Source organism: Anser brachyrhynchus, assembly GCF_964034855.1.
Source record: "Anser brachyrhynchus genome assembly, chromosome: 34".
NCBI lineage: Eukaryota > Metazoa > Chordata > Aves > Anseriformes > Anatidae > Anser > Anser brachyrhynchus.
This window is the reverse complement of record NC_137727.1, coordinates 253310-280969: the sequence shown is the minus strand read 5'-3', so window position 1 is coordinate 280969 and position 27660 is coordinate 253310. Positions and strand designations below refer to the sequence as shown.

The window sequence follows — 27660 nt, the reverse complement described above, 5'->3', positions numbered from 1 at the left end:
CCACTGGGTTGGTGGCAGATGTCCCAAAACCCGTGTTTCCTGCCCCAAAATGGCATTTGTCCCCCCGGAAAGGCCCCCCCAAGTGCGGCAGCGGTGGGGAGCGGAGCCGGGACCGGAATATGGTTTTTGTCATGGGATGAAGCACTGTGATAACCATAAGCCACGCACGTAGCAAACACCCAAGTAACACAAGCACCCACGGTGACACAAAGCGGACCAAAATCCCCCGGCGATGTGGGGCCGCACGCCCGAGCGGCTGCAGGCTGAGCACCTCCCCCTCGTGCCCAAAATACCCCATATTTGCAGCAAAAGTGACCATAAAGGACAAAATATCCCCACATTTGCGGCAAAAAAAAAAAAAGAGATTTTTTTTTTTCAACGTGTTTTCTGCAAAATGGGCCCCATTGGATAAAAGCGTCTCTACTTTTGGGACAAAACTGGTTATAAAGGGCAAAAGTATCCTAATATTTTGAGAAAAATTGTCATTATAGGAAAAACATCCATAAATGCATGGCAGAAAGAACAAAAATTCACAAAATGATCCTATTAGGTGCTGGAATGAAACAAAAAAGGGCAAATTATCCCCATGTTGTAGGCAAATCTTGCCAAAAAGCCTAAGAAATGTCCACTTTTGGTGCAAAAATTGGCCATACAGGGCAAAACACCTCAACCACTGGCATAGAAATGAGAGAAGAAGGGGAAATTCCACATATTTGGAGTAAATCTAGCCATAAAACATAAAATACCCCCATCCTTCTTGGCCAACACTGGCTTTAAAGGGCAAAAAATCTCCATATTTCTTGCAAAAATGTCATTAAAAGGCAAAACATCCCCAAATTTGAAGCAAATATTACAATAAAAAACAAAGGCACCTCCACACTTGAGGAATAACTTGAAAGAAAGGCCAAAGTATTTCCTCATATTTGGGGAAAAATGGTAGTAAGAGGACAAATATTCCTGAATTTCCAGAAAAAAATGACCGCAAATGGTAAAGTGCCAATATTTAAGGCAAAAATGGCTATAAGGAGCACGGGCACCCCAATATGCAGTATAAAAGTGACCATAAAGTGAAAATCATCCACAAATCTGAGTCAGAATTAAGCATAAAGGCAACAAACAGTCCATGGAAGTTGCCAAAATTGGTCATACAGGGTAAAAAATTGGCCATTTGGAGCAAAAGTAGCCAAAAAGGCAACGAAAATCCTATCTGTGTTGGAAAAATGGCCATGGAGGGCAAAACATCTCAACTCTTGGCAAAGAAGTGGCTGGAAGAGGCAAATTTACCCATATTTGGGTAAAAATAGCCATAAAATATGAAATCTCTCCGGACATGTTGACTAAATGACCATCAAGGGCAACATTTTCCTGTATTTTGGGCCAAAATAACCAAAAATGCTCATGTTTGGGGCCAAACTGGTCATAAAGGGTGAAATGTTCCCAGATTTGGAGCCACCATGCCCATCAAGGACATGGAAATCTTCATGTTTGGGACAAAACTGGCCATAAATGGGAAAAATCCCGAGATTTTGAGCCACCGTGGCCATAAAGGGAATGGAAATCCTTGCGTTTGGGACAAAATTGGCCGAAAAGGTCAAAAAATCCCCAGTTTTGCTCAAGTAGAGCCGAGCATCGTTTTTGTCATGGGATGTAACACCGTGTAATAAGCACAACAAGCACCAGTACTCACGGTGACACAGAGGGGATCAAAATCCCCCGAAACGTCCCCCAGTGCCACGAAGCTCCACGCCCGAGCGGTCGCAAGCTGAGTTCCTTCCTCCCAAATGGCCCCAAACGGCCCCAAAAAAAGGACAAAAACATCCCTGATTTGGGGGAAGAGTGGCGAGAAAGGGCAAAATATCACGACGTTTGGGGCAACAGTGATCTTAAACAACATAAAATCTCAGTATTTAGAGAAAAAATAGACATTAAAGGCCAAACATTCACGAATTTGGGGCAAAACAGGAAAAAAAAGTCAAGAGATGTCTATGTGAGGTGTCAATATGTCAATAAAAGGACATTTTGACCCCACTGGGGATAAAATTCACCACAAAAGGCAAAGAAATATCCTTAGTTGAAGCAGAAATGGTCATAAAGGGCAAAACATCCGATTCTTGCCACGGAGATAAAATATCCCCACATTCAGTGGAAAAAAATGGCCACGAAGGGCAAACATCCACATATTTGGTGGCAAATTGACAATAAAAGGCAAAATCATCCCCGTATTTTTTGCAAATATGAACATGAAAGACAAAGACGATTCCATATTTGGCTAAAATGTGCAATAAAGGTCCAAAAGATCCTGGTGTCTGGGGCAAAACTGGCCTTAAGAGGCAACATGGCCCCAAATCTTGGGGAAAATAGGCCAAGAAGTGCAAAAGCATCCAATATTTGGGGCAAAACTGGTCATAAAGGGCAAAACGTCCCCAGATTTGAAGCCACCACGCCCGTCAAAGCCACGGAAATTCTTGTATTTTGGGCATAAAGGGTGAAACTTCCCCAGATTTCGAGCCACCAACCCCGTCAAGGGCACGGAAATTCTTGTATTTGGGGCAAAACTGGCCATAAAAGGGCAAAAGGCCCCCAGATTTGCTCGTTGGCCACCAAGAATCATTTTTGTTATGGGATGAAGCACTGTGTGCATCAGCACCACCCCAAGTACCGCTACCCACGGTGACACAAAAGGGACCAAAATCCCCCCATGTGACCCCAAAGCTGCGGGGCTGCACGCCCGAGCGGCTGCAAGATCAGTTCCTTCCTCTGAAATGGTCCCAAATGGCCCCAAAAAAGGAAAAAATATACCATATTTGGAGCTAAAACACCCACAAAGGGCAAAACGTCCACAAGTTTTCTGCAGAGCTTGATTTTAAAGGTAGAGAAAATTCCTAGATTTTCCGCAAAAGGGGCGGTAGTGGGCAAAAGTCTCCCAGTGTTTTGAGATTTGAGAAATATTGGTAAATATTCGAGAAAAAAAAAAAAAAGTTATTACAGGAAAAGCATTCACAAATTCATGGCAAAAAAAAAAAAGAAAAATCACAAAATGTTCCTATTAGGTGTTGGGATGGAAAAAAAAATAAAAAGGAAATTATCCCCATGTTTTGGGCAAACCTAGCCACAAAAGTCCTAAGAAATGTCTGAATTGGGTGCAAAATTGGCCATATAGGGCAAAATATCACAACATTTGGCATGAAATTTGGTAGAAAAAGGGAAAATTTCATCTACTTCGGGTAAATCTATCCGTAAGACAAAAAACATCCCAATTTTCTTTGAGCAAATGACCCAAAAGGGGAAAAACACCACCGTAATTCAGGGTTCAAATGCCTGTAATGGGCAGAGAAGCACTCATCTTTGGGGCAAAAATGGACGTAATGGGTAAAACGTGCCAGGATTGGCTCAAAGAGCCCTAAACACTGTTTTTGTCATGGGATGTAGCACCGTGTCATTAGCGTAACCACCAGCACCACGGTGACACAGAGGGGACCAAAATCCCCCGGCGCCCGCCAAAGAGGCCACACGCCCAAGCCACTGCGAGCTGAGCTCCTCCTTTTTCTGCCTAAAATAGCCAAAATATCCCATATTTTCAGCAAAAACATCGCCATAAATACTGCATCTCCGGACACGTTGACCAAAAGACCACCAAGGGCAAAATATCCCTGAATCTGGGTCCAAAACAGTCATAAATGGCAGAAAAATGCTCATGGTTGGGGCCAAACTGGTCCTAAAGGTGAAAAATCCCCAAATTTGGAACCATCATGCCCGTCAAGGACATGTAAATTCTTATATTTTGGGCAAAATTGGCCATAAGGGGCAAAATATCCCCAAATTTGGAGCCACCATGCCCATCGGAGACATGGAAATTTTTATATTTTTTGGAAAACTGGTCATAAAGGGTGAAACGTCCCAAGATTTGGAACCACGAGAGCCGTAAAGGACATGGAAATTCTTGTATTTTGGGCAAAATTGGCCATAAAGGGTGAAATGTCCCCAGGTTTGGAGCCACCATGGCCATAAAGGACACAAAAATCCTTGTATTTGGGCAAAACTGGCCATAAAGGGTGAAATGTCTCCAGATTTGGGGTCATCGTGACCATCAAAGATACGAAAATTCTTCTGTTTTGACCATAAAGAGTGAAATGTCCCAAGATTTGGGACATTTTATGGTCCACGAGGGCCATAAAGGACTTGTAAATTCTTATATTTTGGGCAAAACTGGCCACAGAGGTCAAAAAATCCTCAGATTTTCTCAAGTAGAGCAGAATATCATTTTTTGTCATGGGTTGTAGCACCGTGTAACCCAACCAGCAGCACCACCCACGGTGACACAGGGGGGACCAAAATCCCCCAAAGCGTCCCCCGACGCCGCGAAGCTCCACGCCCGAGCGGCCTCAAGCTGATTTCCTTCCTCCCAAAGGGCCCCAAATGGGGAAAAAAAAAAACAACAGGTTTCCTCTAAAAATGTCATCTCAACATTTGTTGCTCGTATGACAACAAAATGCGAAGAGTTCTCCAAATTGGAGCAAAAGTTTGCATTAAAATTCAAAAACATCATCATTTGGGGGTGAAGATGATCATAAAGGGTAAAGCATCCCCATAAAGGGCCGAGCGTGGCTGTATTCGGGTCTAAAATGGCCACAAAAGGTAAAAATCCCTGTATTATTGGCAAAACTGGCCATGAAAGGTGATGGCATGCTAATCTGGGAGAAAACTCAGTCTACATGGCAAAACATCATGATATTGGGGGTAAAATGGGCAATAGGAGACAAAACAACCCCAAATTTGCTGCAAACCTGGCCAAAAGAGGCAATACATTCCCACATTTGGGGGAAAATGGCCATAAAAGTGAATAAATGGCCAAATCTGGGACCAAAAAACTGCACTAGGAGTAAAATATTGTAAATTTTAGGGTGAAGCTGACAATAAAAGGCAAAGAATTCCCATATTTGTTGCAAATATGACCACAAAAACCAAACGCATCTCCATACCTGGGGAAGAACTTGCAAGAAAGGTCAAAAGCATCCTTGTGTTTGGGGTAAAAATGGTCATAATATCCATATTTCTGGTTAAAATATCCATAAATGGACTAACAAGACCATATTGGAGTCCACCATGTTCTTAAAAGACAAACAAATGATAATTCTGGTGGGCAAACTGGCCATAAAGGGCAAAAGATCCTTCTGTCTGCTGAGAATAGGGCAATAGAGAGATAAAACTCACTATATTTGGGGTAAAAATAGCAATAAATGGGAAAATACTTCAATTTTTGGAGCCTGAATGCCCCCAAAAGGCAGAGAAATGCCCGTATTTGGGATCTAAATGGCCAAAAGGGCAAAAACATTCCCATTTTGGGGGCAGAAATGTCTCTAAATCACAAAACATCTCCATCCTTGGGGCAAAACTACCCAAAAGAGGCAAAATGTGTCGATATTTGGGTAGATATCAAAACTGGAGGCTTGGTGTAGAAAATCTGGTCATGGTTCAGGAATTTGGGGCATGGTTCAGGAAATTTGAGCATATTGAGAGAAATTTCAACTCAGAACAAGACTGTGGGCTCGGTTAAGAAATTTTGGGCACGGTTCATCAAATTTGGGCATATTGAGAGAAATTTGGACTCAGAACAAGACTGCGGGTTTGGTTCAGGAAATTTGGTTATGGTTCAGTAAATTTGAGCATATTGAAAGAAATTTAAACTCAGACCAAAACTGCGGGTTTGGTTCAGTAAATTTAGGCATGGTTCAGTAAATTTGAGCATATTGAGAGAAATTTGATGAGCTTTGGCTCCGTGCACGAAATTTGGGTTGGGTGCAGGAAATTTAGACATGGTTCAGCAAATTTGAGCATGTTGAGAGAAATTTAGACGTAGAACAAGACTGTGGGCACAGTTCAGTAAATTTGGGCAGGGTTCAGTGAATTTGAGCATACTGAGAGAAATTTAAACTCAGACCAAAACTGCGGGTTCAGTTCAGGAAGTTTGGGCATGGTTCAGTAAATTTGAGAATACTGAGAGAAATTTAAACTCAGACCAAGACTGCGGGTTTTGTTCAGGAAATTTGGTCCTGGTTCAGTAAATTTGAGCATATTGAGAGAAATTTGAACTCAGACCAAAACTGTGGGCTCAGTTAAGAAAGTTTGGGCCTGGTTCAGTAAATTTGGGCCTGGTTCAGTAAATTTGGGCCTGGTTCAGTAAATTTGGGCATGGTTCAGTAAATTTGAGCATATTGAGAGAAATTTGAACTCAGACCAAAACTGTGGGCTCAGTTCAGAAAGTTTGGGCATGGTTCAGTAAATTTGAGCATATTGAGAGAAATTTGAACTCAGACCAAAACTTTGGGCTCAGTTCAGAAAGTTTGGGCCTGGTTCAGTAAATTTGGGCCTGGTTCAGTAAATTTGAGCATATTGAGAGAAATTTGAAGACTGTTGGCTCAGTGCAGGAAATTTGGGTTAGGTGCAGGAAATTTAGACATGGTTCAGCAAATCTGAGCATGTTGAGAGAAATTTAGACTTAGAACAAGACTGTGGGCACGGTTCAGTAAATTTGGGCAGGGTTCAGTAAATTTGAGCATACTGAGAGAAATTTAAACTCAGACCAAAACTGTGGGCTCAGTTCAGAAAGTTTGGGCAGGGTTCAGTAAATTTGAGCATACTGAGAGAAATTTAAACTCAGACCAAGACTGCGGGTTTCGTTCAGGAAATTTGGGCACGGTTCAGTAAATTTGAGCATATTGAGAGAAATTTGAACTCAGACCAAAACTTTGGGCTCAGTTCAGAAAGTTTGGGCCTGGTTCAGTAAATTTGAGCATATTGAGAGAAATTTGAACTCAGACCAAAACTTTGGGCTCAGTTCAGAAAGTTTGGGCACGGTTCAGTAAATTTGGGCCTGGTTCAGTAAATTTGGGCACGGTTCAGTAAATTTGAAAATACTGAGAGAAATTTGAACTCAGACCAAAACTGTGGGCTCAGTTAAGAAAGTTCGGGCACGGTTCAGTAAATTTGGGCCTGGTTCAGTAAATTTGAGCATATTGAGAGAAATTTGAAGACTGTTGGCTCAGTGCAGGAAATTTGGGTTAGGTGCAGGAAATTTAGACATGGTTCAGCAAATCTGAGCATGTTGAGAGAAATTTAGACTTAGAACAAGACTGTGGGCAAGGTTCAGTAAATTTAGGCACGGTTCAGCAAATTAGAGCATACTGAAAGAAATTTAAACTCAGACCAAAACTGTGGGTTCAGTTCAGGAAGTTTGGGCACGGTTCAGTAAATTTGGGCATGGCTCAGTAAATCTGAGTGTGTTGCAAAAAATGTAAACTCAGACCAAAACTTGGGGTTCATTTCAGGAAGTTTGGCTATGGTTCAGTAAATTTGAGCATATTGAGAGAAATTTGAACTCAGACCAAAATTGCGGGTTTGGTTCCGGAAATTTGGTCTCGGTTCATCAAATGTGGGCAAACTGTGAGAAATTTGGACTCAGAGCAGGACTGTGGGCATGGTTCAGTAATTTTGGGCGCTGTTGAGGAAACTTGGGCACGGTTCAGTAAATTTTGGGTGGTATTGAGGAAACTCGGACATGGTTCAGTAAATTTTGGGTGGTATTGAGGAAACTTGGGCACGGTTCAGTAAATTTGGGTGCTGTTGAGGAAATTTGGGCACGGTGCAGTAAATTCGGGTGCTGTTGAGGAAACTTGGGCATGGTTCAGTAAATTCGGGTTCTGTTGAGGAAACTTGGGCACGGTTCAGTAAATCTGAACACGTAGCGAAAAATTCAACCTCAAACCAAGACCGTGGAGGAAATTTGGGCACGGTTCATGAGGCTCGGGCACGGTGCAAGGTTCTGGGCACGCTTGGAACTCCAGATGGGCAGATATCGCCGCGGTGGGTTTTGTGACAGCCGTGCACGGGCTCTGAGCCACCGTGACCAGTGCTTTTCGCGCAGTAGTAGGTGGCGGTGTCTTCGGCCTTGAGGCTGTTCATCTGCAGGGTGAGGGTGCTCTGCCCGTCGTTCCTGGAGATGGTGAAGCGTCCCTTCACCGCCGACGTGTAGTATGTGCTACTACCACCGCTGTTAATACCCGCGACGTATTCGAGCGCCTTCCCGGGTGCCTGTCGCACCCAGTTCATGCTGAAGCTGCTGAAGGTGTATCCAGAGCCCTTGCAGACCAGGGTCAGGGACCCCCCGGGCTTCACGAGGCCCCCTCCGGACTCGTCCAACGTCGCGGCCGCCCGCAGCCCTGGGGAGGAAGGACAGAGAGCGGTGGGCTCAGCCGCACGGCACGGGCCCCCGCACGGCCGTGGGGAGCCGGGGCCGCCGGCAGCCTCCGCGGGACCGGGCCCTACCTGGGACGGCGGCCAGGAGGAGGAGGAGGAGGGTGAAGGCGTGAGGACTCATGGTGGGCAGGGGAAGGGGACGCCGGGTGCTGTGGGGCTGCTGGGGACGGGCGTATTTGAAGGCGCCCGGAGGGGGTATTTGCATGGGGAGCGGGCTCCAAGGCGGGGGGGTCGGTTTCGTGGGGAGGGGCCGGGACCGGGTTTCGCGCCACGCTCGTTAGCGGCGTGCATCGAGATGTTTAATTACCATCCTTGATTGGCACCTGACAGTTGAGCGCGTTGATTCGTTTCATTGCGCTCTCTGCCATGCGTTAATTGGGCGCGCTGAGTTGTTTAATTGCCGGCCTTGGCATGGACTCATCGTGTTCCATTGTTATTTCATTGCATTCCCTACCATGTTCTAATTAATTGGGTGCATTTAATTCTTTAATTGCAATCTTTGACATGAATTTATCATGTTTCCTCGTTGAATTATTTAATTTTAATCTCCATTATGACTCTAATTGAGCACACTTAATTATTTCGTTGCAATGTTCAACATAAACTCATCGTGTTCCCTTGTTGACTTCTTTCATTGCATTCCCTACCATGTTCTAATTAATTGTGTGTGTTTAATTATTTAATTGCATTCTTTGACAGGAACTTATCATGTTTCCCCATTGAGTTATTTTATTACATTAACTACAATGGACTCATTAATTGGGACCATTGACTTATTGCATTGTAATCTTTGATGAACTCTCATTGTTTTTCTTCGTTGACTTATTTAATTGTAATTTCAACTATACAATCACTAATTGAGTGCACAGAATTATTTAATTGCAATCTTTGACATGAACTCATCGCCTTTCCTCGTTATTTTGTTGTAATCTTCACCGTGCTCTCGTTAATTGGGTGCACCTAATTATTTCCTTGCCATGTTTGACATGAACTCATCATTTTTGTGCATGGGGTTATCCCACACCAATCCCCACCATCTTCTCATTACTTTTGTGCACTGGATTAATTAATTAATTGCAATCATTTCAGCATGCTCATTGCTTGTGTGCATTACTTCGTTGCATCCACTGCCTGATGAGTTAATTAATTGCAGCCTCATCAGCGCCCTCATCCTGTGCACACGTCAAATTGCAGAGTCTCAGAGCGGGTTTTTTAATTTCGGTCTCTGCACAGAGCTAATTGCAGGTGTGCAGGGAGATTTTTAATTGCAATCAGGAGCTCATCACCTACGTGGAATGAATTATTTAATTGCAACCTCTTCCACGCAATCATCACTTACAGACCTTTAATTATTTAATTGCAATCTCTGTAGCCTGCTCATCAATTATGGAGAATCAATTATTTAATTATAATTTCCCCCATGCACTAATGGATAATGAATTATTTAATTGCAATCTCCTTTATGTAATCAACACTTATTGGGAACAAATTACTTAATTACTTTTTTTTTTTTCCCCCCACGTAATCATTACTCAAGGACTTGGAATTGTCTAATTGCAAACTCTGGGATCTGCTCATCACTTAATTATTTAACCATTTATTTATTTATTTATTTATTTATTTAAGCATTCAAACATTTAACCATTTAATAAATATATCATTTATTTATTTATTTATTTATTTATTTATTTATTTATTTTATTGTTTGATTATTTAATTATTCGATTATTTAATTATTCATTTATTTAATTATTTGAATTGCAGTTTTCACCATGTAATCATCACATATTGAGAATGAATTATTTAATTGTGATTTCTCCCATGCAATCATGACTTATGGACGTGGAATTATTTAATTGCAATTTCTCCCATCCAGTTATCACTTATGAAAACTTAATTATTTAATTGCAATCTCTGTGATATGCTCATTAATTATGGAGACTCAATTGTTTAATTCCAATTTCTCCCATGCAATTATCACTGATGGACATGTAATTAATTAATTGCAATCTTTCCCATGCAATTATCATTTATGGATGTGTAATCAATTAATTACAATCTCTCCCATCACCTCATCATCACTTACGGGCACTGAGTTATTTAATTGCAATCTCTCCCATACAATTATCACTTGTGGAAGTGTAATTAATTAATTGCAATATTTATGGACGTGTAATCAATTAATTTATGGATGTGTAATCAATTAATTACAATTAATTGTGTGTAATCAATTAATTACAATCTCTCCCATCACGTCATCATCACTTATGGACGTTGAATTGTTTAATTGCAATCCCTCCCATGCACTCATCACTCATGGATATTGAATTATTTAATTACAGTCTCTCCCATGCAATTATCACTTATGGATGTGTAATTAATTAATTGCAATCTCTCCCATGCAGCCTCCTCCCCTAAAATCTTCCCGGCAAGCTCCACGCTCCCTGCACGGAGCTTTTGTGCCCACGGCGCCTCCCCGCCCCCGGCCCCAGGTGTGGAGGCAAAAAATGGGTCCAGAAAACAGAAAGCGGCCACTTTTCGGGGCTGCTCCAGCTGCTGAGGTTTCAGGCAGTACCAAAATAACTCGTTTTCTGCCCAGAAATAGCCCCCGCGCAGACACCTGGCTGGCCGCGCTTGGGTGGGCGCCCGAGGCAGCGCCGAAGGTCTCAGCAAAAACTTCTCAAATTGGGGGTTTCCAGCCCAGAAGTGGGATGACATTCCCACATTTTGGACTCAGCTGGCCCAAAGATGTTAAAAATATATCTGTATTCTGTAAAAAATGGGAAAAAGAGGAAAAAAATCCATGCGATAGGTGTGTAAATGGCAAGAATAACAATAAACATCCAATTTTGATGAAAATTAGTGTTAAAAAGTAGGAATTGTGTATTACTTGAACCAAAAAATATCAATAAAAGGCAAAGAACCCCCATCATGGGGCCACAATGCCCCCCAGAATGAGTCAAATACTCGCGTTTTGTGGCAAAGAAGGCATGTAGAGCCAAACACAACCATATTTGGGGCAAAAAAAACATGGAAGGGCAAAAAATGCCCCTACTGAGGCCAATAGGCAACGTGTCCCTCTCTTTGGGGCAAAGACGAATGGAAATGGGAAAACACTTTTATTTTTGGAGTCTGGATGCTCAGAAAAATGCCTGTATTTGGGGTCCAAACAGACAAAGGGGCAAAAGTGTTCCCATCTTTGGGGCAAATTCCCTGAGCTCAAATTCCCTTCAGTGAACCCAAATTCCCTTCTCTGAGCCCAAATTCTCTCCACTGAGCCCAAATTCCCTTCACTGAACCCAAAGTCTCTTCGCTAAGCTCAAATTCCCTTCTCTGAGCCCAATTTCCCTTAACTGAACCCAAATCCCCTACTCTGAGTCCAACACCTTGCACCAAGCCCAAACCCAGGCTCTCCCCATTGACTCGATGGCCACTTTTCACCCATGAGTTTGGGCCCATATATTGAGTTTTGAGGCAAATATGGAGATGCTTTTGCTTTGGACACATTTTTTTTTACCAAAACACATGAACATTTTGGCCCTTTATGGTACTTCCTTGCAGCGACCACCACAGAATGGGTTAAATCTGCCCAGATTCGGCTCCGGCTGGGCCTTTTTATGTTCACCCAGCGATGGCCGGGCGGTGACTCTGCTCCTCCAGGTCCCCCCAGGGCTGCGGGCGGCCGAGACGTTGGACGAGTCCGGAGGGGGCCTCGTGAAGCCCGGGGGGTCCCTGACCCTGGTCTGCAAGGGCTCCGGATACACCTTCAGCAGCTACCAAATGCACTGGGTGCGACAGGCGCCCGGAAAGGGGCTCGAGTGGGTCGCTACTATTAACAACGATGGTAGTAGCACATACTACGCGCCGGCGGTGAAGGGACGCTTCACCATCTCCAGGAACGACGGGCAGAGCACGCTCACCCTGCAGATGAACAGCCTCAAGGCCGAAGACACCGCCACCTACTACTGCGCGAAGGGTGCTAGTAGTGGTTGTGGTACTGCTGCTAGTGGGCTTGATGGTGCTGCTGGTGCTGGAGCTGCCGGTGATATTGGTTGTGGAACTGCTCATGAATACGGTGTTGGTGATGGTCTTTGTGATGTTCATGATGGTGTTGGTGATGTGAATACTGTCAGCCATCAACACCACCAGCCCTATCACCACTCCAACCACTACCACCATGCTCCCTCGCATCGTCATGTCTAGAATCACCATCGCTACTAACTCCTCCGTCAGCATCACAATCACCATCAGCACCACCAGCACCACCAGCAACACTACCAGCACATCCCATGGCATAGCTGCTGAATCATAGCCGGAGCCCTTGCAGACCACGGTCAGGGATCCCCCAGGCTGATCCCCCCACTCTCTGTCCTTACCCACAGGGCTGCGGGCGGCCGAGACGTTGGCCTCGTGAAGCCCGGGGTGTCCCTGACCCTGGTCTGCAAGGGCTCCGGATACACCTTCAGCAGCTACGCCATGGAGTGGGTGCGACAGGCGCCTGGGAAGGCGCTCGAGTTTGTCGCGCTTATTAACAGCGGTGGCAGTAGCACATACTACGCGCCGGCGGTGAAGGGACGCTTCACCATCTCCAGGAGCTACTGGTACAGCACGGCCACCCTGCAGATGAACAGTGTCAAGGCCAACGACACCGCCATCTACTACTGCACGAAAGGTGCTGGTAGTGGTGGTGGTGCTGAAGAGACTGCTGGTGCTGCTGGTGCTGCTGGTGCTGCTGGTGCTGCTGGTGCTGCTGGTACTGGTGTTGCTGGTGATGTTGACGGTGATTCCGGTCGCCATGATGGTGTTGGTGATGTTAATCATGTTGTTAATCGCGTCGTCGTGTAGTCACCGGGACTGGCCCACCACGGAGAGCAGCCTCGCGAGGCCTTTTCCGGGTCTCTCAGCACCTGCGGGTCCTGAGGGAGCCAACGGCCTCATCGACGGTTGGGACCGGTGGATGTCCAGCTCCAGTGTTCCTTGTCTTGGTTCTCTCCCAGCACGGGAACACCTCCCTTTCTCCAGGCTTACTCCATGGCATTCCTGAAGGCCGGTCTTGGTGGAGAAGGCCGAGGTGAAGGAGGCATTCGGACCTCAGCCTTCTCCACACCCCGCCCCATCAGGTCCCGGCCTCCTTCAGCAGCGAGCCAACGTTCTCCCGGTCCTCCTTTTGTCACCGATGTCCTCACAGAAGACCTTCGCATCGTCCTTGTCATCCCTGACCGCTCCAGCGGGCCATTTGGGTTCCCAGCTTCATGCTGGGATGCTCAGACAACAGCTCGGTGTTCCTCCCACGTACTTCCACCCCCCTGTAGGCTGCCTTTTGTGTGCGACTTGGCCCAGGAGCTCCACGTTCCTCCGTGCGGACCTCCTGGCATCATTGCCTGATTCACTCTTTGCAGCGATGCACGGCTGCCAAGCTTGGAGGAGGTGACCCTCGAGGATCTCCGTCAATGAAACCAGCACCAGGAGCAGCACCAGCACCACCGTTATCTCTCGCGCAGTAGTAGGTGGCGGTGTCTTCGGCCTTGAGGCTGTTCATCTGCAGGGTGGCCGTGCTCTGCCCGTTGTTCCTGGAGATGGTGAAGCGTCCCTGCACCGCCGACGCATAGCTTGTGTAACCACCATCGCTGCTAATAAGCGCGATGTCTTCGAGCCCCTTCCTGGGCGCCTCTCGCAACCAGTGCATTTGGTAGCTGCTGAAGGTGAAGCCGGAGCCCTTGCAGACCAGGGTCAGGGACCCCCCGGGCTTCACGAGGCCCCCTCCGGACTCGTCCAACGTCTCGGCCGCCCGCAGCCCTGGGGAGGAAGGACAGAGAGCGGTGGGCTCAGCCTGGGGGGTCCAGAGTTCTTGGCAGGGAACGGAAGGAAATAACTCAACAAGGAAACACGATGAGCGCTCCTGAAATGGAGCAAGGAAATAATTCAAGGAGCCCAATTAACAACCCCATTGTGGAGAACGCAATGAAAGAAGTCAAGTCAACGAAATAACTCAGGGCCATGAAGTAACTCAGTGCAATGAAATAACTCAGGGCAATGAAATGCCCCAAGGAGGAAACGCGATGAACGCTCCTCCAGGGGCCTTCAAATGCGCCCGTCCCCAGCGTCCCCACAGCACCCGGCGCCCCCTTCCCCTACCCACCATGAGTCCTCACGCCTTCGCCCTCCTCCTCCTCCTCCTGGCCGCCGCCCCAGGTAGGGCCCGGTCCCGCGGAGGCTGCCGGCGGCCCCGGCTCCCCACGGCCGTGCGGGGGCCCGTGCCGTGTGGCTGAGCCCACCGCTCTCTGTCCTTCCTCCCCAGGGCTGCGGGCGGCCGCGACGTTGGACGAGTCCAGAGGGGGCCTCGTGAAGCCCGGGGGGTCCCTGACCCTGGTCTGCAAGGGCTCCGGCTTCACCTTCAGCAGCTACTGCATGTATTGGGTGCGACAGGCACCTGGGAAGGGGCTCGAATACGTCGCAGCTATTAACAGTGGTGGTGGCACATTCTACGCGTCGGCGGTGCGGGGACGCTTCACCATCTCCAAGAACAACGGGCAGAGCACGGCCACCCTCGTGATGAACAGCCTCAAGGCCGAAGACACCGCCACCTACTACTGCACGAGAAGTTACGCTTGTAGTGGTTGTACTGCTCTTGGTTGGATTGGTGGTGCTGCTGGCGCTGCTGGCCTCATCCACGGCCCATGGAAAGGTCCCGACAAAACTCGTCCCGGCACCGCCGGCGTGTAGGCTGTGCTACCACTGCTCATAGCGGGTTCGTGATGTGCTACCATCGCTCTGAATACCCGCAACCCGCTCGAGCCCCTTCCCAGGTGCCTGTCGCACCCAATCCATGCTGTAGCTGCTGAAGGTGAAGCCGGAGCCCTTGCAGACCAGGGTCAGGGACCCCCTGGGCTGATCCCACCTCTTTCTGTCCTTCCTCCCCAGTGCTGCGGGCGGCCGCGACGTTGGATGAGTCCGGAGGGGCCTCGTGAAGCCGGGGGGGCCCGGACCCTGGTCTGTAAGGGCTCCGGCTTCACCTTCAGCAGCTTCAGCATGGGATGGATGCGAGAGGAGCCCGAGAAAGTGCTCGAGTTGGTGGCGAGTATTGACAGCGAGGGTGGTAGCACATGGTACTTGCCGGCGGTGCAGGGACGCTTCACCCTCTCCAGGAGCAACTGGTACAGCACGCTCACCCTGCAGATGAACAGCCTCAAGGTCGAAGACACCGCCACCTACTACTGCGCGAAAAGTGCTTACGGTGGTTGTGGTGCTGCTGAAAATATTGATGGTGCTGTTGGTACCAGTGCTGCTCTTGGTGTTGGTTGTGGTGCTGGTCATGGTGATGGTGCTGGAGTTGTTAAGACTGTCAGCCGTCAACAGCACCAGCGCTCTCACCACCCCAACCACCAGCAGCTCTCGCGTAGTGGTAGGTGGCGGTGTCTTCGGCCTTGAGGCTGGTCATCACGAGGGTGAGCGTGCTCTACCAGTTGCTCCTGGAGATGGTGAAGCGTCCCTGCACCGCCAGCGCGTAGGATGTGCCACTACCATCCTTGCTAATATCTGCGACGTATTCAAGCCCCTCCCCAGGCGCCTGTCGCACCCAAACCACGAGGTAGCTGCTGAAGGTGAAGCCGGAGATGTTTGGGACTACCCCCGGACTGCAGCGAGGTCTGCTTTACCCACACTATTGGAACATTTTGCTCCAAAAGTTAAAGGATTTTCCCATTCGTGGCCACCCTTGCCCCAAATAGAAGGACGCGTTGCCTCTTATGCTTACTCTTGACCTCAGTATGGGCATGCTTTTGCCCTCTCATGGCTATTTTTGCCCCAAATACAGAGGTGTTTGGCTCTGTATGCCCTCTTTGCCCCAAAAATAAGCACCTGGCTCATTTTCAGGGGCACTGTGGCCCCACGATGCGGGTCCCTTGCCCTTTATGGATGTTTTTCGATGCAAATAATACACATTTCCTACTTTTTGACACCAATTTGAATGAAATTGGGGTGTTGATTATTATTCTTGCCATTTACACAGCTATCACATAGAAATTTTTCCTCTTTTTATCCATTTATTCCGGAATACGAGAGTATTTTTAAGATTTTGGGGCCAGCTGACTCCAAAATGTGGGAATGTCACCCCACTTCAGGGCTAAAAACCCCCAATTTGAGAATTTTTTGCCAAGACCTTCAGCGCTGCCCACCCAAGCATAGCCAGGCAGATGTTTGTGCGGGGGCTATTTCTGGGCAGAAAAAAAGTTATTTTCACACTTCCTGAAACCTCAGCAGCTGGAGCAGCCCCGAAACACGGCCGCTTTCTGTTTCCTGTGTCCATTTAGAGAGACTGCAATTAAATTACTCAGCATCCATATTAAATAATCCATCCAATTAAATAATTCTGTGTCACGAGTGATCAGGGATCACGATGAAATAACTCAAAGCACCCCATGAATTAGTGCATGGTAGAGAATTAAATGAAATGACGAAGAAACACAACGAATGCTTGTCAAAGATCAAAATAAAATAATTCCACACGTCTTATTAATTAGGGCATAGCAGAAAATGCAACAAGTCTCAAGTTTGTTGAGTTGTTTCTACTCAGCAAAGAAACACGATGAGTCCTGGTCAGGATCGCCCTGAAATAATTCAGTGCATGCAATTAATGAGTGCGTGGCAGGGAATGCAATGACATAACAAGGAAACTCGATGAGTGCTCCTGAAATGGAACAAGGAAAAAATCTAACGAGCCCAATTAATGAGCCCATCGTAGAGAATGTAATGAAGTAACTCAGTGCAATGAAATAACTCAGGGCAATGAAATGCCCCAAGGAGGAAACGCAATGAACACCCCTCCAGGTGACTTCAAATGCGCCCGTCCCCAGCATCCCCACAGCACCCGGCTCCCCCTTCCCCTGCCCACCATGAGTCCTCACGCCTTCGCCCTCCTCCTCCTCCTCCTGGCCGCCGTCCCAGGTAGGGCCCGGTCCCGCGGAGGCTGCCGGCGGCCCCGGCTCCCCACGGCCGTGCGGGGGCCCGTGCTGTGCGGCTGAGCCCACCGCTCTCTGTCCTTCCTCCCCAGGGCTGCGGGCGGCCGCGACGTTGGACGAGTCCGGAGGGGGCCTCGTGAAGCCCGGGGCGTCCCTTGCCCTGTTCTGCAAGGGCTCCGGATACACCTTCAGCAGCTTCAGCATGGGATGGATCCGACAAGCACCCGGGAAGGGGCTCAAGTGGGTCGCTACTATTAACAGCGCTGGTAGTAGCACATGGTACGCGTCGGCGGTGAAGGGACGCTTCACCATCTCCAGGAACAACGGGCAGAGCACGCTCACCCTGCAGATGAACAGCCTCAAGGCCGAAGACACCGCCACCTACTACTGCACGAGGGGTGGTGCTGGTGGTTATACTACAGCTGATGGTAGTGGCATTGGTGGTGCTGCTGTTGCTGGTTACGTTCGTGGTGGTGGTGACGTTGACGGCGTTGCTATTGATGGCGGTGGTGGTGATGTTGATGGTGCTGGTCACATTGGTCATCCTGATCACCCAAATCCCTGGCATTTCACCCCAACTCATTTGTTGAACCCAACTCATTCCATTGACCCCAAGGTTCTGAACTAAGCCCAAATTTCCTGCTCCGTGCCCCAACCTTGCACCCAGGGGTCCCTGACCCTGGTCTGCAAGGGCTCCGGCTTCACCTTCAGCAGCTTCGGCATGGGATGGGCGCGACAGGCGCCTGGGAAGGGGCTCGAGGCAGTCGCAGGTATTAGGAGCGATGGTAGCACAGGCTACGCGTCGGCGGTGAAGGGACGCTTCACCATCTCCAGGAACAACGGGCAGAGCACGGCCACCCTGCAGATGAACAGCCTCAAGGCCGAAGACACCGCCACCTACTACTGCACGAAAAGTGCTGATAGTGGTGCTGGTGCAATCATTGCTGGTGGTGCTGGTGCTGGTGGTGATGTTGGTTGTGGTGCTGGTCATGATGACGGTGTTGGTGATGGGTTTTGTGTTTTTCGTCATGGCCTTGGTGATGTTGATATAGTCAGGCATCAACACCACCAGCACCAGCAGTGCTCCAACCACTACCAACATCCTCCCTCACGCAGTAGTAGGTGCTGGTGTCGCTGCCCTTGAGGCTGTTCATCTCCAGCGTGACAATGTGCTACTATCACCCACTCCAAATACTCGCAACCCACTCGAGCCCCGTCCCGAGCGCCTCTCTCACCCACTGCATGTCGTAGTCGCTGAAGGTAGCAGCAGCTACGCCATGTACTGGGTGCGACAGGCACCCGGGAAGGGGCTCGAGGTCGTCGCGGGTATTAACACCGGTGGTGGAACATGGTACTTGCCGGCGGTGCAGGGGCGCTTCACCCTCTCCAGGAACAACGGGCAGAGCACGCTCACCCTGCAGATGAACAGCCTCAAGGCCGAAGACACCGCCACCTACTACTGCGTGAAAGGAGCTTATGGTAGTGGTTACGCTTATGGTGCTAGGATTGGTGGTGCTGCTGGTGCTGGTGACATTATTCATGGCCCAGGGAAAGGCCCCGACACAACTCACGGCGGCCATGAGCACCAGCAGCACCATCAATATCTTCAGCAGTGCCACCACCAGTGTAAGCACGTTTCGCGCAGTAGTAGGTGGCGGTGTCTTCGGCCTTGAGGCTGTTCATCTGCAGGGTGGCCGTGCTCTGCCCGTTGTTCCTGGAGATGGTGAAGCGTCCCTGCACCGCCGGCGCGTATTCTGTGTAACTACCACTGCTGTAAATACCCGCAACGAACTCAAGCCCCTTCCCGGGCGCCTGTCGCACCCAAAACATGCCAAAGCTGCAGTAGGTGAAGCCTGAGGCCTTGCAGACCAGGGTCAGGGACCCCCCGGGCTTCACGAGGCCCCTTCTGGACTCGTCCAACGTCTCGGCCACCTGCAGCCCTGGGGAGCAAGGCCTCTGGATACACCTTCAGCAGCTACCAAATGGAATGGGTGCGACAGGCGCCCGGGAAGGGGCTCGAGTACGTTGCGGGTATTGAGAACGATGGTAGTTGGACAGGCTACGCGCCGGCGGTGAAGGGACGCTTCACCATCTCCAGGAACAACGGGCAGAGCACGGCCACCCTGCAGATGAACAGCCTCAAGGCCGAAGACACCGCCACCTACTACTGCGCGAAAAAAGCTGGTAGTGGTGGTAGTTGGGGTTTATGCTTATGCAACTGATGGTGCTGCTGGTGCTGCTCTCATTCTTCATGGCCAAGGGAAAGGCCCCGACACAACTCACCCCGGCCACCAGCAGGTTCTCCACCCATATCTCTTCTCATTCAGTGCTGGGCTCTGGGGTCGTCGCTCCTGAGGCTTTCCGCCCACGAAGCCCTCAGGCTGATGGATGTCGCCCTGGACGTCTGCAGGGCTGGGGCATCGAGGGCCCAGGATCCTCCTGGACAAGCAGCAGCTGATGTTGGATGAGTCCGGAGGGGGCCTTGTGAAGCCCGGGGGGTCCCTGACCCTGGTCTGCAAGGCATCCGGCTTCACCTTCAGCAGCTTCGGCATGAACTGGGTGCGACAGGCGCCCGGAAAGGGGCTCGAGTGGGTCGTGAGTATTAGCACCAGTGGTAGTACCACAAGATACGCGCCGGCGGTGAAGGGACGCTTCACCATCTCCAGAAACGACGGGCAGAGCACGCTCACCCTGCAGATGAACAGCCTCAAGGCTGAAGACACCGCCACCTACTACTGCACGAAAGGTGCTAGTAGTGGTTGTGGTACTGCTGCTAGTGGGCTTGATGGTGTTGCTGGTGCTGGAGCTGCCGGTGATATTGGTTGTGGAACTGCTCATGAATACGGTGTTGGTGATGGTCTTTGTGATGTTCATGATGGTGTTGGTGATGTGAATACTGTCAGCCATCAACACCACCAGCCCTATCACCACTCCAACCACTACCACCATGCTCTCTTGCATCATCATGTCTAGAATCACCATCGCTACTAACTCCTCCGTCACCATCACAATCACCATCAGCACCACCAGCACCACCAGCAGCACTACCAGCACATCCCATGGCATAGCTGCTGAAGTCATAGCCGGAGCCCTTGCAGACCAGGGTCAAGGATCCCCCAGGCTGGTCCCCCCACTGTCTGTCCTTACCCACAGGGCTGCGCGCGGCCGAGACGTTGGCCTCGTGAAGCCCGGGGGGTTCCTGACCCTGGTCTGCAAGGGCTCCGGATACACCTTCAGCAGCTACTACATGGCATGGATGCGACAGGCACCTGGGAAGGGGCTCGAGTGGGTCGCGGGTATTAGCAGCACTGGTAGTAGCACATACTACGCGCCGGCGGCGCAGGGACGCTTCACCATCTCCAGGAACAACGGGCAGAGCACGGCCACCCTGCAGATGAACAGCCTCAAGGCCGAAGACACCGCCACCTACTACTGCGCGAAAAGTACTGGTGGTTATGCTGGTGGTGCTGGTTATTGTATCGATGCTGCGTGTGGCGGTGCTGATGGCCTCGTGCAGAGAACAGTGGAGGACCTTGGACATGGATTCTGGGGTCTCCACCACCATCACCACTTCATTTTGTTTTGTTTTCTGACCACCCTTCATCCATTGGCCAACCTCCATCACCTTCTGCCCCCCCCCGCCCATCCATCAGGAGGGTCTCCAGCAGGATCCTGGGCCCTCGATGGCCCAGCCATGCCAAAGCCCGGGGCGACATCTGTGAGCCTGAGGGCTTCAGGGGTGGAAAGCCTCAGGAGCGACGACCCCAGAGCCCAGCGCCGAGTGAGAAGAGGTGCGGGTGGAGAACCTGCTGGTGGCCGGGGTGAGTTGTGTCGGGGCCTTTCCCTGAGTTATGGACAATGCCAGCAGCACCAGCAGCACCATCAGTCGCATAAGCATAACCCCAACTACCACCACTACAAGCACTTTTCGCGCAGTAGTAGGTGGCGGTGTCTTCGGCCTTGAGGCTGGTCATCTGCAGGGTGAGCGTGCTCTGCCCGTTGTTCCTGGAGATGGTGAAGCGTCCCTTCACCGCTGGCGCGTAGTATGTGCTACTACCACCGCTGTTAATACTAGCGACGTATTCCAGCCCCTTCCCGGGCACCTGTCGCATCCATCCCATGGTGAAGCTGCTGAAGGTGAAGCCGGAGCCCTTGCAGAACAGGGCCAAGGACCCCCCGGGCTTCACGAGGCCCCCTCCGGACTCGTCCAACATCGCGGCCGCCCGCAGCCCTGGGGAGGAAGGACAGAGAGCGGTGGGCTCAGCCTGGGGGGTCCCTGACCCTGGTCTGCAAGGGCTCCGGCTTCAGCTTCAGCAGCTACCATATGGCATGGGTGCGACAGGCACCCGGGAAGGGGCTCGAAAACTTCACAAAAATTAGCAAGGATGGTAGTGACACAGACTATGCGCCGGCGGTGCAGGGACACTTCACCATCTCCAGGAACAATGGGCAGAGCACGGCCACCCTGCAGATGAACAGCCTCAAGGCCGAAGACACCGCCACCTACTACTGCGCGAAAGAAGCTGGTAGTGGTTGGTGTGGTGGTAGTGCTCGTGGTGTTGATGGCTGACAGTATTCACATCACCAACACCATCATCATGACCAGCACCAGAACCAAGATCACCAGCACGACCAGCACCAGCAGCACCAGGAAGAGCAGCACGAGCAATACCATCACCACCACCACTGTAACTACCAGCTTGTTTCGCGCAGTAGTAGGTGGCGGTGTCTTCGGCCTTGAGGCTGTTCATCTGCAGGGTGAGCGTGCTCTGCCCGTTGTTCCTGGAGATGGTGAAGCGTCCCTGCACCGCCGGCGCGTAGGCTGTGTTACTACCAGTGGGGCTGCTAATAGTAGTGACCCACTCGAGTCCCTTCCCAGGTGCCTGTCGCACCCAATACATGTGGTAGCTGCTGAAGGTGTATCCGGAGCCCTTGCAGACCAGGGTCAGGGACCCCCCGGGCTTCACGAGGCCCCCTCCGGACTCGTCCAATGTCTCGGCTGCCCGCAGCCCTGGGGAGGAAGGACAGAGAGCGGTGGGCTCACTTGAGCTATTATGAAATAACTCAGAGCAATGAAATAACTCAAGGAGGAAACGCGATGAACGCCCCTCCAGGAACCTTCAAATGCGCCCATCCCCAGCAGCCCCACAGCACCCGGCGCCCCCTTCCCCTGCCCACCATCCTCACGGCTTCGCCCTCCTCCTCCTCCTCCTGACCGCCGTCCCAGGTAGGGCCCGGTCCCGCAGAGTCTGCCGGCGGCCCCGGCTCCCCACGGCCGTGCGGGGGCCCGTGCCGTGCGGCTGAGCCCACCGCTCTCTGTCCTTCCTCCCCAGGGCTGCGGGCGGCCGCGACGTTGGATGAGTCCGGAGGGGGCCTCGTGAAGCCTGGGGGGTCCCTGGCCCTGTTCTGCAAGGGCTCCGGATACACCTTCAGCAGCTACCAAATGCACTGGGTGCGACAGGCGCCCGGGAAGGCGCTTGAATACGTCGCAAGTATTGACAACACTGGTAGTACCACAGTCTACGCGTCGGCGGTGAAGGGACGCTTCACCATCTCCAGGAACAACGGGCAGAGCACGCTCACCCTGCAGATGAACAGCCTCAAGGCCGAAGACACCGCCACCTACTACTGCGCGAGAGATGCTCGTGCTCCTGGTGGTGCTGCTACTGCTGGTGGTGGTGGTGACGGTGATGCTGATGAAGGAGTTAGTGGAGTTCATCTATAAGAAGGGCCGCAGGGCAGACCCGGGGAACTATAGACCTGTCAGTTTGACCTCAGTGCCAGGAAAGCTCATGGAGCAGATTATCTTGAGGGTCATCACGCGGCACTTGCAGGGCAAGCAGGCGATCAGGCCCAGTCAGCATGGGTTTGTGAAAGGCAGGTCCTGCTTGACGAACCTGATCTCCTTCTATGACCAAGTGACGCGCTTGGTGGATGAGGGAAAGGCTGTGGATGTGGTTTAGCTTGACCTCAGTAAGGCTTTTGACAGTTCCCCACAGCATTCTCCTCAAGAAACTGGCTGCTCGGGGCTTGGACTGGCGTACGCTTCGCTGGGTTAGAAACTGGCTGGATAGCCGGGCTCAGAGAGTTGTGGTGAATGGAGTCAAATCTGGTTGGAGGCCGGTCACTAGTGGTGTCCCCCAGAGCTCGGTACTGGGGCCGGTCCTCTTTAATATCTTTATCGATGATCTGGATGAGGGCGTCCAGTGCACCCTCAGTAAGTTTGCAGATGACACCAAGCTAAGTGCGTGTGTCAATCTGCTCGAGGGCAGGAAGGCTCTGCAGGAGGATCTGGATAGGCTGGAGCAATGGGCTGAGGTCAACTGTATGAAGTTCAACAAGGCCAAGTGCCAGGTCCTGCACCTGGGGCGCAACAACCCCAAGCAGAGCTACAGGCTGGGAGATGAGTGGCTGGAAAGCTGCCTGGCCGAGAGGGACCTGGGAGTATTGGTTGATAGTCAGCTGAATATGAGCCAGCGGTGTGCCCAGGTGGCCAAGAAGGCCAACAGCATCCTGGCCTGCATAAGAGGCAGCGTGGCCAGCAGGCCTAGGGAAGTGATTGTGCCCCTGTCCTCGGCTCTGGTGAGGCCGCACCTCGAGTACTGTGTTCAGTTTTGGGCCCCTCGCTACAAGAAGGACGTGGAGGTGCTCGAGAGAGTCCAGAGAAGGGCGACCAAGCTGGTGAGGGGTCTGGAGAACAAGTCTTACGAGGAGCGGCTGAGGGAGCTGGGCTTGTTCAGCCTGGAGAAGAGGAGGCTCAGGGGCGACCTTATCGCCCTCTACAGTTACCTTAAAGGAGGCTGTAAAGAGGTGGAGGTTGGTCTGTTCTCCTACGTGCCTGGTGACAGGACGAGGGGGAATGGGCAAAAGTTGCGACAGGGGAGTTTTAGGTTGGATGTTAGGAAGTACTTCTTTACCGAAAGGGTTATTAAGCATTGGAACGGGCTGCCCAGGGAGGTGGTGGAGTCACCATCCCTGGAGGTCTTTAAAAGACGTTTAGATGTAGAGCTTAGGGATATGGTTTAGTGGAGTACTTAGTGTTAGGTCGGAGGTTGGACTCGATGATCTTGAGGTCTCTTCCAACCTAGAAATCTGTGATACTGTGAGATGACGATGCTAAGCATGATGATGCGAGAGAGCATGGTGGTAGTGGTTGGAGTGGTGATAGTGCTGGTGGTGTTGATGGCTGACAGTATTTACATCACCAACACCATCATGAACATCACAAAGACCATCACCAACACCGTATTCATGAGCAGTTCCACAACCAATGTCACCAGCAGCTCCAGCACCAGCAGCACCATCGCTCTCACCAGCACCACTACCAGTACCAGCAGCTTTCGCGCAGTAGTAGGTGGCGGTGTCTTCGGCCTTGAGGCTGTTCATCTGCAGGGTGAGCGTGCTCTGCCCGTCGTTCCTGGAGATGGTGAAGCGTCCCTGCACCGCCGGCGTGTAGAATGTGCCACTACCACTGTCGCTAATACTCGCGACGTACTCGAGCCCCTTCCCTGGTGCCTGTCGCACCCACATCATGGTGTAGCTGCTGAAGGTGAAGCCGGAGATGTTTGGGACTATCCAGGGACTGCAGTGAGCTCTGAGGAGATGAGATGTGGTGCCGGATGGGCACACGGCAGCAGGAGTTGGCTGGGAAGGGAGATGTGGAGGTGCTGGGTGGCACCAAGCACGGTGCTCGGGTTCTCTGAGTGCAGAGTGGGCCTCGTGAAGCCCGGGGGGTCCCTGACCCTGGTCTGCAAGGGCTCTGGCTTCACCTTCAGCGACTACGACATGTTTTGGTTGGGACAGGCGCCTGGGAAGGGGCACGCAAAAAGTGCTTACACTGGTGTTGGTACTGCTGAAGATATTGATGGTGCTGCTGCTGCTGGTTGCTAGGGTGAGTTGTGTTGGGGCCTTTCCCTGGGCCATGAACAATGCCAGCAGCAGCAGCACCACCACCAATCCTAGCACCATAAGCGTAACCACTACCACCATCTTCTTTCGCGCAGTAGTAGGTGGCGGTGTCTTCGGCCTTGAGGCTGTTCATCTGCAGGGTGAGCGTGCTGTGCCCGTTGTCCCTGGAGATGGTGAAGCGTCCCTGCACTGCTGGCGAGTAATATGTGCTATAACTACCGTCGGTGATGCTCGCGACAAACTCGAGCCCCTTCCCAGACGCCTGTCGCACCCACTGCATGTTGTAGGTGCTGAAGTCAAAGCCGGAGCCTTTGCAGAACAGGGCCAGGGACCCCCCGGGCTTCGCGAGGCCCCCTCCGGACTCGTCCAACGTCGCGGCCGCCCGCAGCCCTGGGGAGGAAGGACAGAGAGCGGTGGGCTCAGCCGCACGGCACGGGCCCCCGCATGGCCGTGGGGAGCCGGGGCCGCCGGCAGCCTCCGCGGGACCGGGCCCTACCTGGGACGGCGGCCAGGAGGAGGAGGAGGAGGGCGAAGGCGTGAGGACTCATGGTGGGTAGGGGAAGGGGGCGCCGGGTGCTGTGGGGACGCTGGGGACGGGTACATTTGAAGGTGCCCGGAGGGGCGTTCATCGCGTTCCCTCCTTGGGGTATTTCATTGCCCTGAGTTATTTCATTGCACTGAGTTACTTCATTACATTCTCTACGATGGGCTCATTAATTGGGCTCGTTAAATTTTTTCCTTGTTCCATTTCAGGAGCACTCATCGAGTTTCCTCGTTATGTCATTGCATTCCCTGCCACGCACTCATTAATTGCATGCACTGAATTATTTCATGGCGATCCTTGAGCAGGACTCATCGTGTTTCTTTGCTGAGTAGAAACCACTCAACAAACTTGAGATTTGTTGCATTTTCTGCTATGCCCTAATTAATAAGACATGGAATTATTTTATTTTGATCTTTGACAAGCATTTGTTGTGTTTCTTTGTCATTTCATTTAATTCTCTACCATGCACTAATTCATGGGGTGCTTTGAGTTATTTCATCGTGACCCCTGATCACTTATGACACGGAATTATTTAATGGGATGGATTACTTAATATGCATTCTGAGTAATTTAATTGCAATCTCTCTAAAATGGACACAGGAAACAGAAAGCGGCCGTGTTTCGGGGCTGCTCCAGCTGCTGAGGTTTTAGGCGGTACCAAAATAACTCGTTTTCTGCCCAGAAATAGCCCCCACACAAACATCTGCCTGGCTATGCTTGGGTGGGCAGCGCTGAAGGTCTTGGCAAAAATTTCTCAAATTGGGGGTTTTTAGTCCAGAAGTGGGATGACATTCCCACATTCTGCACTCAGCTGGCCCCAAAGTGGTAAAAATACTCTTGTATTCTGTAATAAATGGAAAAAGGAGGAAAAATTTCTATATGATAGATGTGTAAATGGCAAGAATAATAATCAACACCCCAATTTCATTCAAATTGGTGTCAAAAAGTAGGAAATGTGTATTATTTGCATCGAAAAACATCCATAAAGGGCAAGGGACCCCCACCGTGGGGCCACAGTGCCCCTGAAAATGAGCCAGGTGCTCATTTTTGGGGCAAAGAGGGCATATAGAGCCAAACACCTCTGTATTTGGGGCAAAAATTGCCATGAGAGGGCAAAAGCATGCCCATACTGAGGTCAAGAGTAAGCATAAGAGGCAACGCGTCCTTCTATTTGGGGCAAGGGTGGCCACGAATGGGAAAATCCTTTAATTTTTGGAGCAAAATGTTCCAATAGTGTGGGTAAAGCAGACCTCGCTGCAGTCCGGGGGTAGTCCCAAACATCTCCGGCTTCACCTTCAGCAGCTACCTCGTGGTTTGGGTGCGACAGGCGCCTGGGGAGGGGCTTGAATACGTCGCAGATATTAGCAAGGATGGTAGTGGCACATCCTACGCGCCGGCGGTGCAGGGACGCTTCACCCTCTCCAGGAACAACAGGCAGAGCACGGCCACCCTGCAGATGAACAGCCTCAAGGCCGAAGACACCGCCACCTACTACTGCGTGAAACGTGATAGTAGTGCTAGCTGGGGTCATGCTGCTCAGATTGACGGTGCTGCTGGTGCTGCTGGCATTGTTCATGGCCCAGGGAAAGGCCCCGACACAACTCACCCCGGCCACCAGCAGGTTCTCCACTCGCAGCTCTTCTCACTCGGCGCTGGGCTCTGGGGTCGTTGCTCCTGAGGCTTTTTACCCACGAAGCCCTCAGGCTGATGGATGTCGCCCTGGGCTTGGGCAGGTCTGGGCCATCGAGGGCCCAGGACCCTGATGGAGACCGTCCTGATGGATGGGCTGGGGGGGGGTCAGAGGGTGATGGAGGTTGGCCAATGGATGAAGGGTGCACAGAAAACAAAACAAAATGCAATGGTGATGGTGGTGGAGACCCCAGAATCCATGTCCAAGGTCCTCCCCTGTTCTCTGCACGAGGCCATCAGCACCGCCAGGAGCAGCATCGATACAATAACCAGCACCACCAGCATAACCACCAGCAGCTCTCGCGCAGT

The 27660-nt window shown here is 51.0% G+C and overlaps 1 protein-coding gene and 5 gene segments (V, D, J or C); 3 read left to right on the top strand and 3 right to left on the bottom strand.

Moving 5' to 3' along the window:
• Window positions 1-7525: 7525 nt before the first annotated feature.
• Window positions 7526-8459, bottom strand: LOC308184496 (Ig heavy chain V region 914-like). The segment is given in 2 exons: window positions 8323-8459; window positions 7526-8216 (listed from the first exon to the last, which is right to left on the bottom strand).
• Window positions 8460-10030: 1571 nt separating this feature from the next.
• Window positions 10031-20284, bottom strand: LOC308184487 (uncharacterized protein). 2 transcript variants are annotated; one of them, XR_013942669.1, is made up of 2 exons: window positions 19177-20284; window positions 10031-12713 (listed from the first exon to the last, which is right to left on the bottom strand). XR_013942669.1 is itself a non-coding variant. In XM_080571599.1 (2 exons), the coding sequence occupies exons 1-2, from the start codon at window positions 18310-18312 to the stop codon at window positions 11875-11877; spliced, it is 1236 nt and encodes a 411-aa protein (XP_080427725.1). In that variant the 5' UTR covers window positions 18313-18444; the 3' UTR covers window positions 10066-11874. The 2 variants fall into 2 exon arrangements, 1 of the variants encoding a protein (XP_080427725.1); XM_080571599.1 differs by lacking the exon at window positions 19177-20284 and adding an exon at window positions 17916-18444 and having other exon boundaries at window positions 10066-12713.
• On the top strand, window positions 14116-15168 carry LOC308184495 (immunoglobulin heavy variable 3-23-like). The segment is given in 2 exons: window positions 14116-14445; window positions 14552-15168.
• Window positions 17083-17838, top strand: LOC308184470 (immunoglobulin heavy variable 3-23-like). The segment is given in 2 exons: window positions 17083-17196; window positions 17303-17838.
• A 639-nt stretch (window positions 20285-20923) lies between the features above and the next one.
• Window positions 20924-26085, bottom strand: LOC308184493 (immunoglobulin heavy variable 3-23-like). The segment is given in 2 exons: window positions 25615-26085; window positions 20924-21441 (listed from the first exon to the last, which is right to left on the bottom strand).
• On the top strand, window positions 22253-22935 carry LOC308184469 (Ig heavy chain V region 6.96-like). The segment is given in 2 exons: window positions 22253-22437; window positions 22544-22935.
• Window positions 26086-27660: the final 1575 nt, after the last annotated feature.

What these genes read in the sequence shown, in the direction of transcription:
- LOC308184487 (XM_080571599.1), bottom strand. Translation starts at nt 18,312, where the DNA reads ATGTTGGTAGTGGTTGGAGCACTGCTGGTGCTGGTGGTGTTGATGCCT. An exon ending in CCATGCCGAAGCTGCTGAAG is followed by an intron (nt 12,714 to 17,915) that starts GTGAAGCCGGAG and finishes TAGCTGCTGAAG; the next exon opens with GTGTATCCGGAGCCCTTGCA.